The 23,864-nt window shown below is 44.0% G+C and overlaps 1 protein-coding gene across 1 annotated transcript in view; it reads right to left on the bottom strand.

The window, feature by feature from the left end:
- The window catches only part of LOC135902155 (MAU2 chromatid cohesion factor homolog), a 44,576-nt gene that overhangs the window by 13,218 nt on the left and 7,494 nt on the right, over window positions 1–23,864 (bottom strand). The window contains exons 7-14 of the mRNA XM_065432081.1: window positions 23,606–23,755; window positions 21,922–22,012; window positions 19,885–19,988; window positions 18,111–18,188; window positions 11,550–11,615; window positions 10,127–10,254; window positions 8,472–8,549; window positions 2,144–2,346 (exon numbers count right to left, since the gene is read on the bottom strand). Of these exons, the coding sequence (XP_065288153.1) occupies window positions 2,144–2,346; window positions 8,472–8,549; window positions 10,127–10,254; window positions 11,550–11,615; window positions 18,111–18,188; window positions 19,885–19,988; window positions 21,922–22,012; window positions 23,606–23,755 (898 nt within the window). The remainder of the gene's footprint in view (window positions 1–2,143; window positions 2,347–8,471; window positions 8,550–10,126; window positions 10,255–11,549; window positions 11,616–18,110; window positions 18,189–19,884; window positions 19,989–21,921; window positions 22,013–23,605; window positions 23,756–23,864) is intronic.

Raw genomic sequence — 23,864 nt, 5'->3', positions numbered from 1 at the left:
GTCAGTCCCTTTAAGCCCAGATGGGGAAGGAAGGCCCTCTGTTCAGCTTGCTCCAGTTCATTCTAAACTTTCTGCACGTTCTTTCTTGTAATTTTTATGGTGTCTTTCCCCATCATTTTAAGCCATGCGACACAGGAATAGCTAGCAATGCACACAACCTTTGCCTTTGGCTCGAGCATCTCCAAAATGCAGTGCACGAGAGTGAGAAATATTGTTCTAATTATCGTGTCCTGTAATACAGTAGAACCTTGTTGATACGGTCCCATTTCATACGATTTCCTGGTGGCAACATTCCATTTACGATTGAGAACACAACAAATGACCCAATACAGTTACACTTCTTTTGTACCAGTTAACACATTCCCAGAAAAGAAGCACAACTGTGTTCAGTCATTTCTTGTGTTCTTGATCAAGAACATTGGCACCGGGAAATCTTATGAAACGGGATAATATCTATGAGGTTCTTCTGTATCTTATTATTGGAGGAGTCTGGAGCATGTAAATTTTGACTTAAAGCATTAATATGATTAACAGGGGTAACTATCATAAAGCCTTGCATTCTGCAGCATCAAAGAAGTGCTGAAAAGCAACCTAAAGGCATTCTTCATGCTATTTTTGTAATAAGTGCTGGTGAAGTGACTGGGGGTGTAAAGAAGATGTAAAGAAACTAGAATTAACAGCACCACCGTCGTTCATTCAAGACCATTTCCAGGTAATGTAACAGCACCAACAAGCTCAAACCAAGGTTCTGTACATGAATGACTTCTCACTAGACTCACTAGCCGCACCACGACATCTGGAGTTCACATTGAATGAGTCAGTGTATGCCACATGAAAAAGCTAAACTCAGTGACATTTCTCCTCTACTGGCATCTTTTCCAAGTCGCCTTGCTGCTCGTAGGCGACGGCACTTCATAGCACTCCGATCACTGGGATAACAGAATTTTCAATCACTGTGATTGCCGCAATTACGGGGTTGCACAGTGCAATCAACAGGAACTGTCATAATGCCAGCACATGTAAAAAAAGAGAAAAAAGAGAAAAAAAAACTGCGTAGCCAGCAGCGCATGGACACTCACACTTTTTTCCACAAAAACAGCGCCAGCATAACTAAGGGAGGCGTGGATAAGCCCCGGAACTCCTCGCCTGCCCTCACTCACCGGCTCGGGCAGCAAGAAAAAAAAGAATGTCGCTACGTTCAGTCTTATTCAAGGTGCATAATCGATGGTATCCAAACCAACATCCAATAGGGTGGAACCCTCTGGAGTTAAAGTGCAGATCTTAAAGGCTGTGCTTTTGTTGGTTAAATGCAGCGAAAGTGGCTGCAGGAACCGGGAACACGTCATAGACAGCGGGTTTTGGACACAACCTTTTGGGTGCAGCTTTTGGCGCCCACCGGTGGACAGAATATGAAAGCTACGTTTTCAAGACATTACAGGCCTACCCCACATATTGGTTATAAACTGGGATACATAGCGCAAAACATGACACAAGGACAAAGCAGGAACACGGAACGAGCGCTATAGTTGTATGTATTGCAGTTTACGATTGAACTACCAACACGCCCAAACTTCTTCCCTACTAAAATCCCACACATTGCCCTGCACTGCACCCGCGACCTTTTACTGACACATCCCAGAGTCAAAGTTGTTTTGGCACAGCATGATGCAATTCATCATTTTTCCACTTTCAGCGCAATTTGGCACAGCAATTTGCGTGACTACCAAAATGGCGCAATTGGCACAGGATTCCCACCACTGTGTGATTACTTAGAGAAACGTTTCAGGGTACTTTTAAGACAAAAGGCAAACAAGGCACAATCATGTAATAGTGCTACAGTAAGATAAAATACCATTCAGTAATGCTAAAGAGATGTGGAAAAGAGCACATGTAGGGAAAACTTATGTGCTCACAAAAAAACATGGGCAAGAAAAAATTATTTTCAAACTGAATACCTTGCATTAAAACAAAAGCATCTAGTTCATATTTGAGATTTAAGATACATATCCCCAATTTTACTGCTTCAGAGGCTTATCACTTGTGCAACTCGCCTATAAACCAAACATGGTTCGGGCCAGCTTAGGGACCCAAGGAAACTAATACACCATAGTAGGTCAGTGAGAGCACTGCCTCAGCGACTCACCCTTGAGGAGAGCAGATGCCCAGAGCTGAACATGCACATCTGGGATCTTGCTGGCCAGCTGCATGGCAGGAGTGACCATGTTCATGCTCTCCCGACTGTTGCCCAGCGAGAAGAAGATGTGCCCCAGGAGCACCAGTGAGCAGGAGGTCAGACGGTTCAGGTCTTCAGCATTTGCCATCTTGAGCGTCTCTCGCAAGTAGCGCCTGCGTGGCAAGGTACATCACGTGCTCCCATTTAATGTTTGACAGAGGTGAATGGGCAATGGAGATAGGGTTACACAACTGTGAAGATGAGTGCTGCTAATCAATCCATTCTGTGGTTTTGCATGCCAAAACCACAATCTGGTTATGAGGCACGCCGAATTGGGGGATTCCGGAGTTCTTTAACTTGCATCTAAATTTAAGCATACAATGGGGCCAGGATCAAACCTGTGCCCTCGAGCTCAGCAGCGAAATGCCATAGCCAGAGCTACCATGCCAGGCTGTTGATGTTTTCAGCTCCAGTCTATTACTTTCACATGGACCACATCACACAAAGGAAATCTGGTGTTCCTAGCTTGCTTTTCCTATGCAAGCAACTCACCTTCATTTTCAACAGCTTGTGCATAGGTGGAGTTTAATACATTGGAGTCTGTCAAGCTTCATCTAAAGGTATTCACATGATGGGTGTTATTGGCTTTGAGTAAAGCAGCTGAAAGTTATGCTATGTGTCTAGCTTCCTCCTCGGCTTTGTATGCTACCACGTATGGGAAGCATGCAGCAAGATGGCAGCATCACAGCCCTATCATTAATGTTGTTGCAGCCGACACATAGCGAATCAGTGTGCAAGCTTAAGTCACAGCTTCCAAATGTCTGGTACGTTGTTGGATGCTCAAACCACCATTTTAACAGTCCATCGAGAACTTATTTTATTTCCGTTTCTCAATGCGACCAAGTCTCCCTGACCAGCAAGAGTGGTGAATACACAGTGTGCTCCACGCGAAGTGACAGTTCATTGAGATCATAGCACCTGTACACGCGTGCCTCTAAACCATGTCTATAACGCGCTTAATTGCATTTCAGCCCTAACGAATCTGAATGGAAGACAACAACATGCTCGAAAATTTGTAGCGTGCACTTCGTTCGCTACGAGATGTCAATGAACCTTGCGTCTCCATCATATGTGCCGACAATACTGCTGCAGGCATACCACAAATGAATGCTGGTGCCAAGGGCAGAAAGTTAAACTATCAACGCGCGCACCGTTTGAGTTTATGGTGCATGCGAAAAGATATTTCTGTCTTGTTTTCTAACAGCCTAAAGCATCACTGTGGCATCGCCTGGTGCACTTTTCAAGAAAAAAAAACGCAGAATACCAAACGGGTAAATGCTCAAGCCATATGCAACGTAAACAATTTACTGATCCTGTGCACATTTCGAGCCCAGGATCACCAGTGAGCTGGAGGTGACACAATTCAGGTCTTCAGAATTCACCATCTTGAACGCATGTCCAAGCACCTGCACAGCATGGTACGTTAAGCACCCCCATTGCAGTTTTTCGTGTAGTCGGCTATACAAATATATGTTATAGGGTCACACAACTGTGTTGATGAGCGCTGCTGAGGTTATAATTTAATTTAATTCTGAGGTTTAAGTGCCAAAACCACGATCTAATTATGAGGCATGCCTTGAAAAAGGACTGTGGATTGCAGGCCTAGCGCAATTAAATTTCACTTGGATTATTTCACTTGGCTATTTATGCATAGTACATTCTATAAATGCAATTTTGGCAAGGATGCAGGGCTGGCAATTGTCTGATTTTGTTATTAACAGCCTTTACATAGTGCCTAGGCAGACGAAACATGCACCTGGTGGTGAGAAGCAGTGATGCGAATATGGCGAAACTCCCAGAACTGTACATGACAGCTGATTGCTCAGTTGTGCCTAGGCGCCCAGGTGCATCGCTCACTCAACATTTGCAAGTTGATGGGCATCTCTGTCGGTGTGCTTTCTCATTACACACGATTTGAACTATTGCAAGAATGCCGACATGTTGCATAGTGGGTGGATGCCTAAACACAAACTCAAACACAAGCAATGGCCGTGCAGTACACAACACTGTGCAGAGGAAGCCAGGACATGTCTTTCCTGTCCCAGCTTTCAGCGCACAAACGTGCACCACATCGCAGCAGGCAAGTGTGACGTGGACCAGCCAATGTGCACAAAGCATGTAAACTGCATTTGACAAAGCTGCACAGGCTACATTTTCCAAACACATTCACTTGCCTATGCAAAATCTGCTTGCCAAATGCTCTCTCTGGATGACTATAAGTACTATAAGCAGTGACGGCCCACAAAAAGCAAAGGTAAGTAGTATTCAGGGGCAATGTTAAGTGATAATTTCCGGTGGTGCGCCATCTTCGAGACATTTGGCATGTCACTGCATCGAACGCATTGAAGTAGACTAACCAAAGCCTTTTCAACACACTGCCAGAAACACTGTCAGCAGGAACAGTATGCTGCATTTGTCACAAAGGAGAATGCAATGTGGCATCCATGGTGTAGGTGTTACAGTAAATTATGCCAGAATGCATTGCCACCAGAGCGAAATGAGGGACCTTACGCACACTTTGCACTGAGCCTCAGCTACTTCTCATCCTTCACTAGAGATGGCAGTGGTTGCCTGCTTGGTCGACTCGGTCTAGCTAAAGTTAAAGGCGCAGATATACTCTGGCAGTTCAAGCGTGCCAGGCAGCAGCCAATGAAGCTGGATACATCATGCTCGCAACGATAAGATCGCTAAAATTTTGCATTCTGTCTAGTTCAGCACGTTAAACAGGGCCCACAACAGCTCTGCAATGCGTTGTTGACGCAGCAAAAGGGTACAACTGTGCGGTGAGCGAGCGCTTTGTTGTTTGTCGAAGGTGCAAACTCGGCATGCTCGCTTCAGCTGTAAGCCAGCATGCTGCTGGTCAGTGTGCACTGTACACACACCAACCAGTGTGGGGACAGCGCATAAAGTGAACGGCATTGGTATAGTGCACGAAGCAGCTAGCAGAGTATAGTAACTCTGTGGCTAGCAGACGTGCGGGACCTGTTCACTTACACACAGGAACGGCACAAGCAAGGGAAGCAGACAACACAAATGCTGGTTCTTGACAGTCTAAGTCGTATGTCACTCCCTGCGAGTGGTAGTGCTGGCATTGCTTTCAGTTTCAGTATCAAAAACATCAATGTTTGCTAGCATCTTGTGATGCAACCACTCAAATTTCAAGGGGAAAATTTTCCAACAAGACTGCACTAAGTCTAAATTATCTGAAACTGGGCTTTTTATGTGGTCAAAAATTGTGTTGCAAATGGCCTGTAATTTTGACCACCTGAGGTTTATTTTACCATGCGTCTAAATCTAAAGTACACAGGCATTTTTTCATTTCACCTTCAACGTATCGCAGCTGCCACAACCGTAACCGAATGCATGACCTCGAGCTCAGAAGCACAACGCCACAACCATTAAGCTACCACAACAGGTGATGAGCGCTGCTTTCGTTACAATTTTAAACGTGCAGTTGCACCTATATATGGCACGCATTGTTTGCATCGCATTGGATTTGAGCTATGGGTCAAGCTACAAAGCAGCATCCAACACACTTGTTTGCAACAGATCGCGTATTTGTACATCCTGAATCGCTCAAAGACCCTTCCATGGCTTCTGTGACCAAGCACAACATGCGGACTCCATGTGCTCTGCCCAATCTTGGAGGCATGACTTGTGCAAAATGCTTTGCAACTTCACTAGGGTTGGCCAGTTATGTAGTCGCACCATGAAAAAAAAAAATGTATTCATCAAGTATTGACCTCACCACATTTCTTGAAGGCACTGAAGTTGTAACAAATTGCAAAGGCCACATCATTTGCTTTACATTTATGAGCACTTTTTTTCCACCTGGGTCATCATAGACAATAAAGAAAAAAATCAGGCAGACTCAACTCCAGTTGGTATCTACGTAATGCAAAACATTCACGATTTGGTAGTGAATGTTTTTTTATGAATCATATAACTGTTCTGCAGCAAATGGTTAATGTTTGCACAATGCGTTGCAAATTGATGCAAAGTGCAGCACATGGTATTTGCTGTTCTTGTGATATCCAGTGACCCAAGTTGGTGTTAATTAAAGAGGTTCATTGAAGAGAAGCACATATCTAGTGGCACAAAGCGGCCCAAGATGCAGTATGCTGCTTTCCTATTGCGTAGTGTCTTGAGACGCCGAGGGGAAACCGAACCATCTAAACCAGCATGAAGCTTATCCGCATCTCTTGCTGCAGCTAATACGACAGCGACAGAAAGGACACATCCAACGAAGAGACGCTTGCGAAACACCTCACACATGATCGATAAGCTCACACTCCATGCACTTGGCACTCCAACCAATCATCAAGTACAACCTCAAATGTAGAGCAAAGGTGCCCGGCATTTGATGCAAAGCGACATCTCAAGTGGCACATTGATGTTATGGTTAATTATGCAGTCCTAAGCACTTTCTTTTGGGGCACAAAGCTTTTAATTTGATTTGGGCAGAACTCATATGCAATGACTATCGAAACCATGGTTTCTTTTTTTTTACTGGCTGCTTCTTACTTCTTGCTTCGCGAAAGAGGCCAGATAGTTGATACATGGCAAAAACTGTGTTTAGTCAGACAAGAATGCTTTGCATTAAAGATCGTTCACAGATGCATGCCAACATGACAAAAGATACATCAAGGATAGCAAAGCTCTTTAAGCGAGCTCTAATATACTTCAGAAGTACTAGGGGTCTGTTTGTTGGCTCACAGCCTCGCAGAGCAGTGCTCGAGCACAGTTGGGACAGGCTGCTCTCGGTGACGACTCCCACGCAAGCTGCGCTGCAGCACCAGTGTCGGCTAACACAGCAGAAACTGCTGCTGTGTTTGAGCACACTTGTCTGCGGTTGTGGCTGGCTGTTCTCAGTAATAACTCCCATGCAGGCTGTATTGTTGCAGCACTACAGCATCAGCTTTCACCGCCACAGTAATACAAGATCCTAGCTGACCTCGAACGTGGAGGCAGTATAAAGTGATGCGAGAAACTATAATTACTATAAAAAACCATGCATGCACATTGTCTATTCAAAAGAGATATATGCAAGTTACCCGTCATTTTATAATGATTGACCATTAGTTTCAAGGCAATGCAGGGCTCTTATACCCCAGTCACACGGGCACTTTCAAAGTCCTTTGAAGTTAAGGAGCATTGAGCTTTCAAAGGCCCATTAGTTCGAGGGAGATGTGTCGGTGCTACACGGTCTCCAGATGGTCTCTGTTGAAGCTTTTAACAGAAACCGCAACATATCCTTAGCGCTGCCATCGCCTCGTAAGTAATAAAAAAATATGGCTCAAATGCGTCTTACAATAAATTTATATATATTTTTTCAGCAATATTTATTTTTGCTAATACATAGAAACATCAAAACAAAATGCACGCACAGTAAAGGCGTTACTTTACCAAATACAGACGTATTTATTGTAATGATGGCCACCATGTGTGCCGCTTCGTATACCGCATGTTGGCGTCGATTCTTCGTTGTTGCCCTTGCTTCAGTTCGTTAGGTTAGTGTTCTCCCCTTTTTTCAAAGCAACGATTGTGAAGATGAGCTACGACGCTGAAGATAGCCGAGGAGACTGAAATGCCTAGCAGCCGCTCGCCAAAGAACCAAATCGCACATGGCACCCGTGTTGCCCGTGTTTGTGTCGATCGTGTCGATGTTGCTGCTGACGACAGGCCGTGCCGGCGCTGCTGTACCGGCGGGTTCATGATGGAGATTGCGGGTGTCCCGAAAGTGTTTAGTACCTTAGTAATAGTATTTCGTACTTACAAGCTTGTTCTGAAGACGTAAAAATTGAACTTCCATATTTTAGGATATCTTTTTTTTCTGCTGTCGGACGCCCTCTAGGCTCGAGAGTATTCTCTTGAGATTTCAAAGGACGAACGCGCACTCCTTCGACTCAAAGCTCCCTTCCTGTAAGGCTCCTTTGCTGTGCCTGTGTGACAGCGCGCATTCTCCCTTGAAGTAAAGGATCTTTGGTTCAAAGGACTTTGAAAGTGCCCGTGTGACTGGGGTATTACACATGTCGCGTCACATTTACATTTAATATTCAACACGCCATCGCACACCACTGCACGAAAACCACTGTGGAACTGTGCATAACAGCTTCACTGCAAAACAAAAAGAAAGAGAGAGAAAGTAGGGCCTTTCTTCAGGCAGTTACACAAGCAAACAAGCACATCTAAAAAGTCAAAATTGAAACCACCACTTTAAGGCTACTGCAATACTCACTTGGCATCATTGTAGCGGGCTTGGAAGAAGGCGTTGAATCCATGGACATAATAGGCAGCTGCTCGTAAGCTGTGAGACCTGTTGATCAACAAGCACAAAAAGCATCTGCATCAACGTTAAAGCTTGGTTAGGAAAATAGCCGATAACAATAAAGCTGTAACTACTCTCAAACTACAACTACTCTCACATATAATGCTGCCTCAAGAGGTCAAACAACTAGACACTAAAAATGCAACCAAGCTTTTTGTTGGTAGAGATTCACAGCTCTTCATAGAACAGGAGTGGCAACAATAGCAAAACATAAAACCATTCAACAAAACTACTAAGGCACATCTATATAGAAAGCAAGTCACAAATGTCTATCGTGGAGAGTTTTTAGGCTGCTGGATAAGAGCAAGCATGACATTAGGGGCAGGAGATACAATGGAACCTCGGTATACCAAACATAGATATAATTCATTATTAACTTTAATACCATTGTTATTGTCTTGCTGTAACATAATTGAACATTTGGGATCAAACACGGTGTCAGTTATAGCGAAGTAAATTTTTGTTTGCACGTGCCTCAATATACATATTCCGTTAGCAAACATTTCTGGTACAATTGCCAGTCGACTTTCCAGATGCCTGATGTTTCTGACCTGCACAATTATTCAGACTTCCCTGCACTGCTACGACCTACCCTAAGCACCAATGTATGATGGCAATATCTGAAATTTTGGATGCTGCGCAATGTTTCTGGCATGAATTGCGTGTGCAATGCTGTGCGCTTGGCGGCCATGAACGCAGCTGCCATATGACAAGCATGCACGAAATCACGACTTTGGTTATCAAATCCCGATAAAGCGGTGCTGTTTAGGCCTAGTGGCCTTACCAGTGCAGCCAGCAGAGTGGCTGGTGACAGGCCGTCATGGGAAGCTCTTCATAAATATGTTCGCACTCATAGACCTTATCAGAGATCAAGTATAAGATTACATGCACAGGTTAGATTGACGGCTGTTGTAGCAGAGTACGGATCCAAGTGCGGTTCATTCTGGGTGCGAGAAGTGCAGCGGCGGCGGCTTGGCTTGGTGGGCCTCATGCAATAACACCGCTTGCATGGCTGCACCTTTGCGGCGATTCTGAGCGCACGTACATAATTTATTGTTGCCACCGTGTCTTCTATCAACACGGCAAGATGCAAACGGGCCATTAAAATCTACATGACACTCTTTGCTGGGCCATCGGAGGCACCCCACTGCAATTCTTTTGCAGAGACCTCATCACAATTTTTTTTTTTCTTTTTCTCCGATATCTGCATGTATGTTAATAACAAATATCCAAATAACGAAGATATTTTCGTGGCCAACACAACTTGTTTATAACAACGAGGTTCGGCTATAATATAAATTACAGCCCTAACAGCAGACTGCATCGAAACTGCCTGGATTTCCAATGCAAATATCTCCAAATGACCTAAAAGCTAAACTCCTGCTTCCAACAATATGAGTGAAAATGGAAACCTTGCAGTAAGTTAAAAGTAGGCAGGGTCACATTTCCGAATGGGTACTAGTGTCCTGCTTTCTGAATGTAACAAAAATACAAATTCCATTTCCAAATGCTGAGACAACAGCATAAGCAATAGAGTAGAAAAATAAAAAGCTTGGCAAACTAACGCTGATGGTAGAGTCTCCGGATTAAGCCGAACAAGCAACTCCTGAAGTTCCTTCTCTCGGTGGCACCGCAGGTACACAATGACCAAGTTCAGGCTGGCCAGGATCCGTAGCTCAGGCGATGCCATGCTCTGTGCATAAATCCACAGTATGTGGCTCAGGGCAACGACAGGTACAAGCACAGTAAGCCCTCTTTAGGTAAAAAATAGTAAAAAAATTGTATAATTCAAATGCACTCTGCGGTGCTTACCGTATTTACTCGCATAATGATCGCACTTTTTTGTCAGAAAAAATTGACGCAAATTCAGGGGTGCGATCATTACGCGGGTTAAATTTCCCGCGGAAAATAAAAATTTTTTTTTCGTCCCGCGTTTGCTGCGGGATGCGGGTGCGGGACACCAAAACAAAAATGGCGGCCGGCGGAGCAAGCCGAACGCGCCGAACGCGATCTTTTTTTTTCTTCTCGTGAGTACATTACATGCATTGAAACAGTTTCTTCCATGTCAGTGATGAATAATATCGTTAATATCGGCAAGTTTGCGGCAATAACGTAGCCATGTCCACTTTGAGGGGACAGAAACAGATGGGCGCGCTTAGGTGCCAGTGACAGAAACCCATGGCCGGCGTATTGCGGAAACTGCGGCACCTGTTTTCACTACTATCCTAACACGGCACGTTTCCGCTAAGGGTGGGCGAATATCTTAGCCGTGTAACAAGCGTTGGCGTATGAACAGGGTACACTTTAAACGTATCAGTGTAAACGTGGCTACTATCATTGCCGCGCGCGATTTGTTGCGTGCTCACGAGTGCAGATGAAAAGAATCGAAAGGCGCCTTTTTTGTTTTTGTTGACTACAACCATTATAAAGCCTACCCATAATAAAGGCAAGTTTGGTTGCGTGGAAAGTGATGAAAGTAATGAAATGAGGCATCTACTTAAGCATGTTTGGTGCGTGCAGACGAGTCGTTCGCGTAGCACTCAACAGATGGTAAGCGCGATCATTATTAGCTAGACTTGGCACACGACATATCGCTGCGGCAAGTTCAGGGTGCGATCATTATACGGGAAATAAAAAAAATCGAATTTTGACGACAAAATTCAGGGGTGCGATCATTACGCGAGTGCGATCATTATGCGAGTAAATACGGTATTCATTATTCAATGGTATCAAATCCTCATTAATTTGGAGGTACTGGCTGCACACCCAGTTAATTCAGTCAAGCTCCAAAATGAGGCAAACCACCGCAAACTTGTCAAGCAAAAGCACAACCAACATTTAACTGAAATGACGTGGCAGAATAAACAATGCTAAAATTCTCACTCAGAAAGGGAGGAAGGAACAGCGGGAACTGTGCACAAACATAGTGAATCATTTTTATTTTTATATTTTGTGATCAAGTAACCCTGCCTTGCTTTTCAAACTCACCCTGAGGACTGTGTTGAATTGAGCTTCAGCAGCCTCCATGCAGTTCATGGACATGGCATACAAGCCCTGCATGAAAGAAACCATGCATCAAAAACAACAAAGGTATCCTATCCACTTCACTTGCAAACCTCAGCTCCAATCTCCATGACTTATACCCCTGTCAGACAGGCAAATTTGGTGTCACTTTAAGCGAGTGCACTTTGCCATTAGTGCCATTTGTAGGTCGTCACACGGAAAGGTTTACTGACATTCGCTGTAGAGTGTATTCACCAGCGAGTGCATTCGTAACACTCCCTTCAACGCAGAAACTGCAATGCATTGGAAATCATCAACAACAGAGTGGTAGAAAAGTTGGCGTGAAACAAACAGGAATTAATAAAGTCCACTATGCTTTGTCTTCAAGTAACACATGGAGAGACTCTTTGGTATTACGTAAAATACACATGATGAAAGGTACAGAACAGAAATCGCACCATAATGCTATAGAAGCAGTATAGTATGATAACCAAAATGAGTAATGACTAATCTGTACATGCCTTATAACAACACAACCCACAATGTATATGTGCACACAAGCACACAAACAAAGCATCTGTTTATCAGAGAAGCATACAGTACAGTTAAACCTCAATATAAAGAACTTGAATATAACAAAATCTGCTATATAATGATGTACTATTGAACCTTTTATAGCTTGATGTCCATAAACACTGGGTACTTTTAACCTCAAGGTAAGGAGGTGTGTTTATCCGAGATTTCTATATAACTTAACTTCGTTGCAGCCATAAAGAAAGACTGGGGCAATAAATAAACTGAAACTACTGTGGATGCCAGTGGTCGAGTGGTTGAATTATACATGTGGTTGTTTGCGAGTGCACCTTTCAAGTTGTGCACTGCATGGTGGAAGGTGGTAGCCAAAGCGGAGCAGCGTCTTCTGCGGCAGTGGTGAATTTAGCTGGTCACAGCCTGCAAGATGCGCTGCCAGATCTGAGAAGCCATAAGCTGGCCAGTGTGATGTCGATCAGAGGAACTAGGGGGCACATGTATTGGCGCATCATCATCATTGCACACTCTGCAAAGCTTAGCGCATAATTCCACATTCTGCAAGTGCTTTGTGTGAGCACTCAATTTGGTGTTTTTGTTGTCACCGTGTAGCAAGTGACAAGCATGAGTAGCAGCAGCGTGCAGTACTATTCACAACGGGCTGTCGTTTGAGGACAAGGCTAGTATATTGTAAGCGATCTTGATTGGCAAGAAAATATATGTAGCCACTTGTTTCAGGATACCACAAAGCTTGCTCTCCATGATCTTGAAGTCAAAAGTAGCTATCCTCAACTTTCTGGAACTAACAGAGACTTTTACCACAAATAGATGTGTTTCAAGTGAGTTCACTGCTACTGCAACAAGTATTGGATATAAGTAGCCGACCGTAGCTGCAAGCACTTACCTGTGGCACCCAGAGCACCCACATCACAAAACCCCAACACTGCTTTATGAAGCTAGCCTACTCCATAAAACCATGTAGGTGTTCTGTGATAAACTTGACTTATATATAAGACTTCTGGAGAACCAATGCATAACAGCGACTGAACTTTTCCAGTGCCGTACCAGATCTTGCTTCATATTTCAGACATAATGTCACAAAAAAGAAAATGTGGCAGCCATGAACAAAGTTGCCAGAATTTCAGTTACTGCCTTGCTTCAACAAAATGGTAAAGCGAATTCCCCCCCCCCCCCCCCCCCGGCATAGGCCAACGAGTTCTGACGCTGCTTTCCTGCCACTCTGTGTATAAAGGAGCGGTTTGGTTCGGTGCGCATAACATTCTGTCGTACCACTCTAGGCGACACCCGAGGTAGTGCTGGAAAGCCACGGCAGTGGAATGGATGTGCAAGCTTCACATATATTTTAAAAGTGGCCGTCGGCTATCAAGTTCAACAAAATTTATTCTTTTTTGATGTGAAAGCATCAAATGGCCCATTGAGTGTAAAAGCCGGCGTCATCTGAACAAGCGAAAAATGGCACCTATATTCCCACTGGCTGCAACGCCATGTCATGAGTGCGCCTTTACGGAGCAGAGCGGGTGAAAGGGCACACCTGCTGTCGTGATAGCATGCCAGGTGTTGCGTGAAAGGAGTGGGCATCACTGCGACACCACGTCACCCTCGCTCTCGCCCTCTGAAGCTTGTGTTATCTGTGCACTGCTTGTCTGTGCACGCTCTCGCCTGCGTTTTAACTGCGCCTCAGTAAGGCCAAATCAAAGCGCACCAAGCCAATGCCTCTTAGATATCAGGTCTGTGCATTGTGCTTTATCACGTCATTCTACTTGGGCCGAAATTTCCATTGCCAAGTCCGGCGTGACAAAAGCAGTGATGTCAAAATTACCATGGCTTACCCCGGAGCATCCTCTTTAAATTCTACAGCAGTCGGGCAAGGTAGCATGACATCAGGGATCAAGTTGCACCAGCCTTGTGCTATCTATAAGTGGGCCTAGCGCCTCGAAGGTGTGCTCAGTGGCATAATTGGACATTAATACTTTCACATACACAACTTGTAAGGAGTCCTTAGGTGTCCTCGATTTTTTTGTTATTAAAACTTGTTTCTTCGGACTCCCCAGTTATTCAGACATTTTGCTTGACCCCTTCCATGCAGAAAAGAATCGGTCGATGGCTGTACTTTACATAAAAGGATGAAATTCAGTAAAGCGAAATTCCAATGTAACAAAGTAAAGTGCCAATTTTACTGACTTCATTATTTTAAGGATGAACTGTACATACCCAACTGTGCTCAGTTTGTAGCTTCTTGTTCCAATTAAACTTGAAGCCAGTATTAATCATTCGACTGTGTTATAGTTTTGCTACCACAATATGTATTTCAAGTGATGCAAAAGCAAACACTTGTTTCGCTGTCACCAATACCATGTGAAATCCTGCGTTCTTGGTTTTGTTAAAGAGACCCTTGTTCACATGGGATCTAGCGGCTGGAAAACATATAGTACAATCGCAGTCTGCAGCAGAGAATGGCAGCACGCTTCGGTTATTGCCTATTAAATGCGTGCATTACGTTTCCTACAGCACCATGCGCTGTGAAATAGATAGGCGAAGATGTTTATTGCAATAGGATTGGTGGTGATATCTGTGAATGCCGCGTGCGACGACCCCAGAGAAGATTTGCTGGGTACCGAAATGAGAAACTGAGCGTGCGCCGGCGTTTTCACATGAGACGTGCAGCTATATACTATTCTTGAGCATGTGCGCCCCGCGGAGTTTCTTGTTCACAAGGGATCTAGCGGCCGGAAACCGTACCATACAATTGCAGTTTGGCAACGTACTGAATGTTGGTGCCGAAAAATCACATGTTCTGGAAATATATGAACCCGTAAAAAATTAGCTCAACTCTGTTGGGTCATCTTTTGTGTTCTCTATTGCCAACATTGGCGCTGGGAAAAGGTTCGTAACGGGAACCTATCAACGAGGTTCTACTGCGCTTCATTATATTGAGAATTTCGTTATATTGAAGTTCGTTATATCGAGGTTTCACTGTATTTCATCCTCGCACTTCGAGTCTGCACAAACTAGTTGTGTGTTGATACTGCGGCTGTCATGGGGTGTCACAATGAGCCCTCTCATCAGCAAGACGATCAGACAGCCACAGGCACTAATTGGTCTCTGTAAGTGACAAAGCTGCAGGCACCCAAGTGCCCATCTCTGCATTGAGAGAGCACCACACAAATGAACCAGAAGTAGCATCATAAAGGGGCGGAAAAAGAAAGAAAAAAACCCCACAATACTTTTGAGAGGGGCCTGTGTAGCTTCCAGAGTGCTAGAGGAGACAAATGTATAACTGTGTAATGTGTAACTCTACATATAATTGAAGTATTAGAAAAAGTTCTGCCGCAGAGGATTCGTGAGGCAACATCCTTTAATGGTGAGGTCATTCTATGATTAGATTTTATAAGCAAGTTTCAGGGCCCCTTTAAAGCAGGACAATACTGCATTGAAATAAAGCATGACTAACCAAACTTAATATGTACTTCATTATATCTGATAATTAATTATGTTTATCTGAACAGGCAAATTAGCCTAATAACGGGCACAGACACAAGAAAGGGGAGGCAAAGACAAGTGCTTGTCTTTGCCTCCCTTTCCTGTGTCTGTGCCTGTTAGTGCACTAATTTACTTGTTCAGCTATGCAAAACCAACTAGCCCAACAATTAATCCTTCCATTATGTTTATGTTCGTTATATCGAGGTTTGACTGTATTCTTATTACTACTGCCAGAAAACACTTCTGGCAAACTCCAACTTATGGTATCCTCGTGTGTTAAGGTTTTTGCCCCAAGATACAAATATTACAATATTCAGTCCCTTTCTCAGCTAACTATAAATGTGTATAACCTTTACTATTGGCACTGCCTTCATAAAAAGATAGGGCTTTTTTTTTTTTTCAAGGTCTGATCAGTCACGAAATAAAAATGGCTGTGGCTTAGCTAAGGTTAAGCCCAGGATGCGAAGCATACTAGCCTTTATTTTAGTTGTTGAACCACTGTTTAGCCTGGTGAACTGCTGTTGCTTGGCTATATTTGGTTCGGCTAGACAAAGAAACAACTCATGCGTTACTCTGCTTCGCTTTCAAGAGTGGAACGCGATAGCGTTCCCGTCGACCCGCCAAGGGGTGTAAGACAATGGGCTACGGCGCAGCGACTATGCGCCCCGCATTGGACGCGGTGAGCGTCGAGCAACGCAGCGTTCGGCGCAGCAACGAAATGTGCTCCTTAGCAAGCGACGCACGCCTGAGCCTTAGAAACAGCTCGTTTCTAAGGCAACACCGCATTCACTAGAGGCGCTTTTGTACCGCTTTGAAGCATCGTACTCGTGGCTCAGTGGTAGCGTCTCCGTCTCACACTCCGGAGACCCTGGTTCGATTCCCACCCAGCCCATCTTGCAAGAGTTGAGCCAAAGCCACCTAGAAACAAGCGCAGTTGCTTATATACCGCCGCGACGCCGCAAGCGACGGCGCGAGTTGGAGCCCCGTTTCTCCTTCTTCGTGACGTCACGGTGTCACGTGGTATGGCATGGGGTCAAAGGTCATTGAAGGCGACACCGCCGCGCCTGAGCAGCTGGGTTGAGCTCTCGTAATATGCTTCGCATAAAAACCTCACTGTGTGCAGATGACACTGTGTGCAAATGAGTTGCGCAGTGTCTCTAGTATGCCTATCAATTGCATGTGGTTGCAGTTGTCAATCGTGAGTGTGCAGTGAGCACGTAAACATGCCTCGAACAATAGTCTCTCACTAAGTGTGAGTGTGTGTGTGCTTCCACTCGATTTCTGCACGCTAAGGGGTGCAATGCAGTTAAAATACACAGATGAATGAGTAATGTGTACAGTACAACTTTCATAGGTGACAGCAAAGTGTGGCAATGGTGCAGGAACTTTGAAGCAGGACACCCAGGCATTCATGATACAGGTGGGCAGGGAAGGAACGAGTGTCAGCCTATGATCTTGTTCTGCGAGTGAATCAGCCAATTCGAGAAAATCGTCGGTTCACAATTTCTATGTTGAATGATTTGTTCCCTGAAATTTCACAGTCAGATACCATCGCGAGTGAGAGACTCCAGTACTGCAAACTCTGCATGAAGTGGGTTCCCAAGATGCTCACCGAACATAACACAGCGAATGGGCGTATCCTTCACATTTCTCCAGCACTACCCTGATGAAGGATAAGACTTTTTGAAGAAAATCATCACAGGGGACTAGACATGGGTTTGTTTTGAAACTGAAGAAACAAAAGAGCAATCCAAACAGTGAATGCATTCTGATTCCTCGAAAGCAAAGAAGTTCAAGCGAACCTTATCCAGCAGAAAGTGTATGGACACTGTGTTCTGGGATGGCAATAGTGTTCTCGTGGCGGAATTCATGGAACGTGGCACGACCATCACTGCAGCCTCATACAGCGTGACTCTTGAATGTCTACGAAAGGCAATACAGAACAAGTGAAGAGGAATGTCGTGATCAGGCATTGTCCTTCTTCATGACAATGTGCAGCTGCACAGCAAGAAGCTCCTGCAGCGTTTTCAATGGGAAGTGTTTGATCACCCACCATACAGACTGGACTAGGTTCCCTCTGATTACCATCTCTTTGCTCACATCAAATGCTGGCTAGGAGGACAACAGTTTGACTCAGACAATGAGCTGCAGACCAGCATACAGAATTGGGTGAAAGTACAGCCTTCTATGACGAGGGTGTAGGAAAGTTGGTACAATATGACAAATGTCTCAATCAGAGCAGCGACTATAAGGAGAAGTAGCTAGAAAGTGTATCTAAACATACCAAATAAAACAGTTTTGATTTTCACTGTGGTTTTCACTGCGCGATCGATCGGACCTTGAAATAAAGTTGCCCTTGTATATTGTATGATACACACACATAAGACACACAAAGCTATCTGTGATAGCACAAGTATAGGTGTCGTTCAACTGTAACCGATTTATGGACTTCTCCTTTGTCCTTCTTACATTATTAGAACAGGAAGTTTAAAATAAACAGCCTTGAAAATTTCTCACCAGAAGTGTATGCAGCTGAGGTTTGTGACGGGCAAACAGACGGGGCTCTTGACGACATATCTGCAGGGCCTGCGATGCCTGTACGTGACATTGAAATGCAAATAAATTATTTCAGCTTACAGTTCTGCAAAGAGCCGATGTGCAAAAAAAAAAACACTTTCTCATGCCCAGTGAAATAGAATAAGCAGTGATAAAAAATATTGACAAGTGTTTGCGAGCTGCAAGTACCCAAATATTATTTTTCAAATCCCAACTGGTAAATATTCAGTAGAAAAGCTGTCACTGCTTCAAGTGGTACTTACAGCAAATTATACAAAAAGCATGCCATTGTGTAGAAAAAAAGACAGGACTCCAAGCTCCACAAGCAAAGCGCTAAACTAGAGAACAGCACAGTGCTTTCAACACAAGAGAACAAGCACCGCCTTGAGGTGTGAGTAAACACGCAAGTGCGTGACTTATGAAATCTTGCAATTCACTGGGTTCCAAGGCCCCACCTAAAGAAACCTATATTGCAGTACTTTCTGAAATTATGACTTGTAAACAGTGCTGCAAATAAGTGAATGTTGCTTTAATTTACATGCTCGTGTTCATCCTCACTAAACCTGCAGGTGGCACTATTCTTTTCAAAAGTTCCTAGGCCATTGAGAGAGTGACTAAGCTGGCAAGGAGGGAGGGGGGAAAGTGTGGAAGGGAGTTCGTGCAATGTACCCTGCCCGCCATAGTTGTGTGAAGTGTGAAAACACGCACAAATAACTCTCCTCATGCCATACAGCTTTGTGGGTGCACAGCTTTGCAAAGCACCTCATGAGTGGCATGAAAATTTCTGTAAAGGAACACATCTCCAGGTACACTGATGAAAGTTCTGCTACATCATTATATAACAACTGCCATAGAAGCTTAAGGCTGTTTGCTGAAGGTGCACCTCCCGTTGCTATGCTCCTTGTTTTGTACAGCTGCAGGCATTTCCTTATCTGACATCAAGTACATTACATTGCACGAATGAACAAACAGCAAGTGATGTTGATATGAGCTCATGCAGAGCTTGACAATGTAACATGGAGCAGTCAGCTCCCTTTGTGAAACATTTGACAAATAATGGCACTTCTGCTTTGCTCTTAACCAATCACAACTCTGTAAACACGTTTTTCCTTTTTTTTTGTGAAAAAGTGTCCCATTATCTAGGATAGCCATTTTGTCAGCTACCTAGGCTGCTTACAGTTTCTGAGGCATCAAAAGATGCTGGCATGCACCAGAAACACTATCAGCAGCCAGCCGTACTTCACTGCTGACGCAGCATTCCAGCTTGGGCTGCCTCACCACCGACAGCGCTGTTCATATGGGCACCGGCGACATCCAGTGACCATTGCATGATAGGGTATAATGCTCTGTGAGTGGTTCTACAGACGGCTATGCTTCCTTCGGTGCCAAAATGACACTGACTATTTCACCATCTGTTTCACCATCCCATTGCACCTTTTGTTTCCATTTTTACTTCCGTGCAATGAAATTTATGTGAACACTGAGTTCAAATGGTTTAATGGGCAACTATGCAGGGCTACCTCAGAGATTTCTGTCTCTAAGGCACAAAACTTCTGGGAAGTCTAAGTTTTAGTATAATATAGATAGCCTAGCACAGAAAACTAAAAAAAAACAGAGTAGAAAGTTAATAGGGCTCAAGACTACTATAAGATACAGTAGATGACACTTGAAGTGCAAGACCAAAGAGCTATGCAATGTATATGTAGTGACTGAAAAGAAAGAGAAAAAGCCGTACCTCTTGTATTGCGAGAGTCTTATTGCCCATGACCAAGCGACACATGGCAATATGTTCCAGGAGCAGCAATTGGAATGAGTGCAGGATTGGGTTGCTGTCGACAACTAGGCACGGTAAGAAATGTACAAATGAATAGTCAAAATGGCAATCTGCACATAAAAGGCACAATGCATAGAGCTTTCCCCTTATGACAGCATAATAATCTACGAATGACTGCTCACTTTAGCCCATTACCTAGTTAGCACACACGAGCAGGCTCAGTACTACATGCATTTGCCAAGCACCTTCTGCTGAAAGTGAGCTCAAGTTTCCTGTTGTATAAACAAAAGTCCATTTTCTGTCCTAAAGAACAGTTAGGAGAGTTTCAAGATCCAGCTTTATTTTTTCTTCACGAAAGGCAACTGCAGCCAAAAAAAAAGAAAAAAGCCTGAAGAACAGGAAATCTGGCCAAAGGAAATCTGGAGTAAATCTGGCAAGTAAACATGGCAATGACATCATCCTTACTATGTGCTAGTCCCCGTGACAGCCATTTCATGCAAACTACAAAATCCAACTGGACTTGGAGGAAGAAAAAATAAGTCGGAAAGCAGCTGCAAGGAGCCGACTTATTCTAGTTGATACCTAGTATGAGATATTATATATACCCAAAAAGAAAGAAAAAAATATAATCAATCCTAATAGAAAATAATCCCATACAAAGTAGAAAAGCTCATGTTTCGAAATCTGATATAGTAAGAAATTATAGCTTTTGCATTCCAAGGATGCTCAATATACTCTTGTTATGTGCTGTGTATCAATACAAAGCATTGAATTAATTCTGGGGTTTTACATGCCAAACCAAGATTTGATTATGAGGCATGCCATAATGGGGGTTTCCGGACTAATTCTGACTGACCACCAGGGGATCTTTAACGTGCCCCCAAAGCATGGGACACAGGCGTTTTTGCATTTCGCCCCTATTGAAATGCCGCCGCCGCAGCTGGGACTCCATCCCGCGACCTTGTGTTTAGCAGCGCAACACCATAACCACTAAGCCGCCGCAGCAGATCAATACAAAGCTTTCTCATCCTTACAAGAACAGGAGAAGTAGCTCTGAGATTTAAATGTAAAATGCATAGTCATAAAAAATAGTTCCTGAGGTCTTATTTTGCAACAATTATCAATTTTCATTCTTCCTGCTCTTTGTCAGTGGCTCACACAAAGTCATGGCCCTGGTTACAACTACTCAGCAGGATTGATGATATAAAAATAAATAGAATGAGAAAAAAAAAAGAATCTTTTTCTTACAAGATACAGCTCCTGGTTTCTCTTTAGCCTACTGGATTCTTCAAATGGTCAAGAAAAATTCAAGCTTCGAGAAACAACTTCCCAAAAATAATGTCATAGGCAGCAGGTTGAAGGCACTGAGATGGGACATTTTTAAGGCATCAGGAATGCAAGTAAACATGACATGTAAACACTGGTGCAAACAATGGTACGAGGGCGAATCAGAAAGTCTTTGGCCCAATTTTTTTAGCCAAATTACGGCTGTAAATGTGAAGTCAACGTATCCATTCCCAGCGGTGGACCTTTCTTGGACTGGCTAGGCCTTATCTACCGGTAGCTCCACGGCATAGCACTGCTGTCAGTTGAAGATGGCGATTGTGCTTCACACGTTCAAGGCGCACGAGCAACAAAGCATGATTCGTTTTCTATGGAGCAAGGGACGAACGCCCACTGAAATCTACAGGGAAGTGCAGCCCACGTATTGGGAAAGGTGTCTCACTTTGAGAAGTGTGAGGTGGTGGTGTTGCGAGTTCGCAAAAGGCCGCGAAGACTTGCATGACAATGAGCATTTGGAGAGGCCACGTGTGAGGACTGGTGCGGGGACAATGTGGGAAAAGAGTGCAAGGCACGTAGAATAGTACATATATTTGTAATTACCTGTGTGTACCTTATTTTGGCTAATAAAAAATAGGGGGCAAAGGCTTTCTGATTTGGCCTCGTACAAATACTGCTGAACCTCCCCAAGTAACATATGTGATGACTTGCACCCACTTTTTAGCTTCTCAATTTGCATAAGAGCCTTATCAGTGTACTTGTGTGCTTTGTCCATGTAGCCAGCCTGCATGGAATGTAGCACTGTCACCTGGAAAGAGAGAACCATCTTTCATCATGAAATGGTAACATAAACAAACAAAGTAAAAAATGAAAGGCACAACAATAAATAATACACGTCAACTAATTGCTTCAACTATTTCAAAAGTTCGCGCAGGAAAATATTCACTAAGCTCTTTGAGTTCAACATGGCACATGCGTGTCCAGAAAAGGCCTTGTTTGTCTAAAACGAAAAAGCATTTATGCCACTGGAAAGGTTTCCCACAGCTGTGCTGAGCACAGAACACCACCAAAGGTCAACATGAATGGACACTACATTGATTTATAGTAGTGCACCTAAAGAAGTAGCTACTGTGGAGAAAGTCACAACCAAGTGAGCATACCAGCCCTGAACTACAGCATGCCCAGGACCCACAGCTACAAGACTTAAGTATAAACCCCATGCAAGCGATCTTGCACGCGACAGCGACAAGCAATGTGATGGAGATAGCTGTCGCAATCGCTCGTCGCCTACACGTTGTACCCCATGCGAGCGATGACTTCGAGCGACGTCTCCCCAATGTTGCCGGTATGAGGGCAGCAATATAGGCGCCGAAACTAGCGTGACGCATGCTTTACTAACTTAAGTTGATGTTTTTTACTGTAAAAAGCAGCATAAAATATTTCTGAAAGTCTTGCAGTAGGTTCTTATTCTTGCACCTATAAAAATTGAGTGGTTAGCTCATTCTGTGCGACAATCAGAAGTACTTGAGTTATGTACATCCCATTCTGGCTTCGCGCTATTGGCTAGTCGCTCATAGCACTTCCAGGCGACGAGCAATGAATTCTAGATTTGCAGAACCGAGTGATCACGTGACAAGACCGAGCGATCTGTTCACGCGACGGCCCAATCCGTTGCTCGAAGCCGTCGCTCATCGCTGTCGCGCACAAAAGTGCGCTCATGGGGTTTAGCCTTTAGAGCTTGTTAACCCTTCAGACAAGCTTGCAGCACAAGTTTGCTGAGCTCCTGCAAGCTTTAACCTTAAGCAGGTCCAGCCCCAGAACCCCTCCACCCTCTGGATCAGCCCAATGAATGACTCTAACCTTAACCTCCTGCCCTCCACCATATGGTAAGAAATGTTACAGCCTCAACAACAGCTGTCATCTTATCATTTGTATTTCCAAGACAGTTAGATAGTTCTGGTGTACTGTCAATACACCATGAATAATGTGGGCACATGGTTGGGCACTAGCTTCCGACTATACGCTCATGAGTGTGCACTCCTCAGAGGTCTCGTAGAACCCCTCAACATGCTTTCCTCTGTCACTTAACCTACACTGCAGTCATATTTCAACTGATGCTGCTCTGAGATAGCATTTTTAACAAACCTAACAAATGAATTCCATAAATTAGTACTTGTGCACCAAAATCAACATCTTACAGCAGAATGTTCATGCTACAACAGCCAAAGTTAGTCACTAATAAACTGGAGCTCATCTGGATCTAAGTCATCCGGAGAGTAACGCTTAATAAGTACAACAATTTGCACATTGCAATGTGCATGCATTAAGTTCAATATTCTCTCTCATTCTAAGAGTGCTTCCTACAAAGCGAAATCACCAGTGGGATAGAAACAGCACTAACCAAGTAGACCAGGACACACATATGCTCCTTGGGCATCCAATGAAACATATCTCCAGGATTTGATGGGACAGTCTCCTCATCTGAGTGCAACGATGTGATGGTCTGGATTCCCTGCTGAAGCTGCTTCAGGCAAGGTTTCACACTCTTCACCTGCCAACAATAACAACTATTATATTCACTATTCATCATCAGCAGCAGCCAATTTTTATGTCCACTGCAGGATGAAAGCCTCTACCTGCAACCTCCAATTACCCCTGCC

The sequence above is a fragment of the Dermacentor albipictus genome, chromosome 1 (assembly GCF_038994185.2).
Source record: "Dermacentor albipictus isolate Rhodes 1998 colony chromosome 1, USDA_Dalb.pri_finalv2, whole genome shotgun sequence".
Taxonomy (NCBI): domain Eukaryota; kingdom Metazoa; phylum Arthropoda; class Arachnida; order Ixodida; family Ixodidae; genus Dermacentor; species Dermacentor albipictus.
The sequence above is the reverse complement of the archived record's forward strand: the minus strand, read 5'-3'. Positions and strand labels throughout refer to the sequence as shown.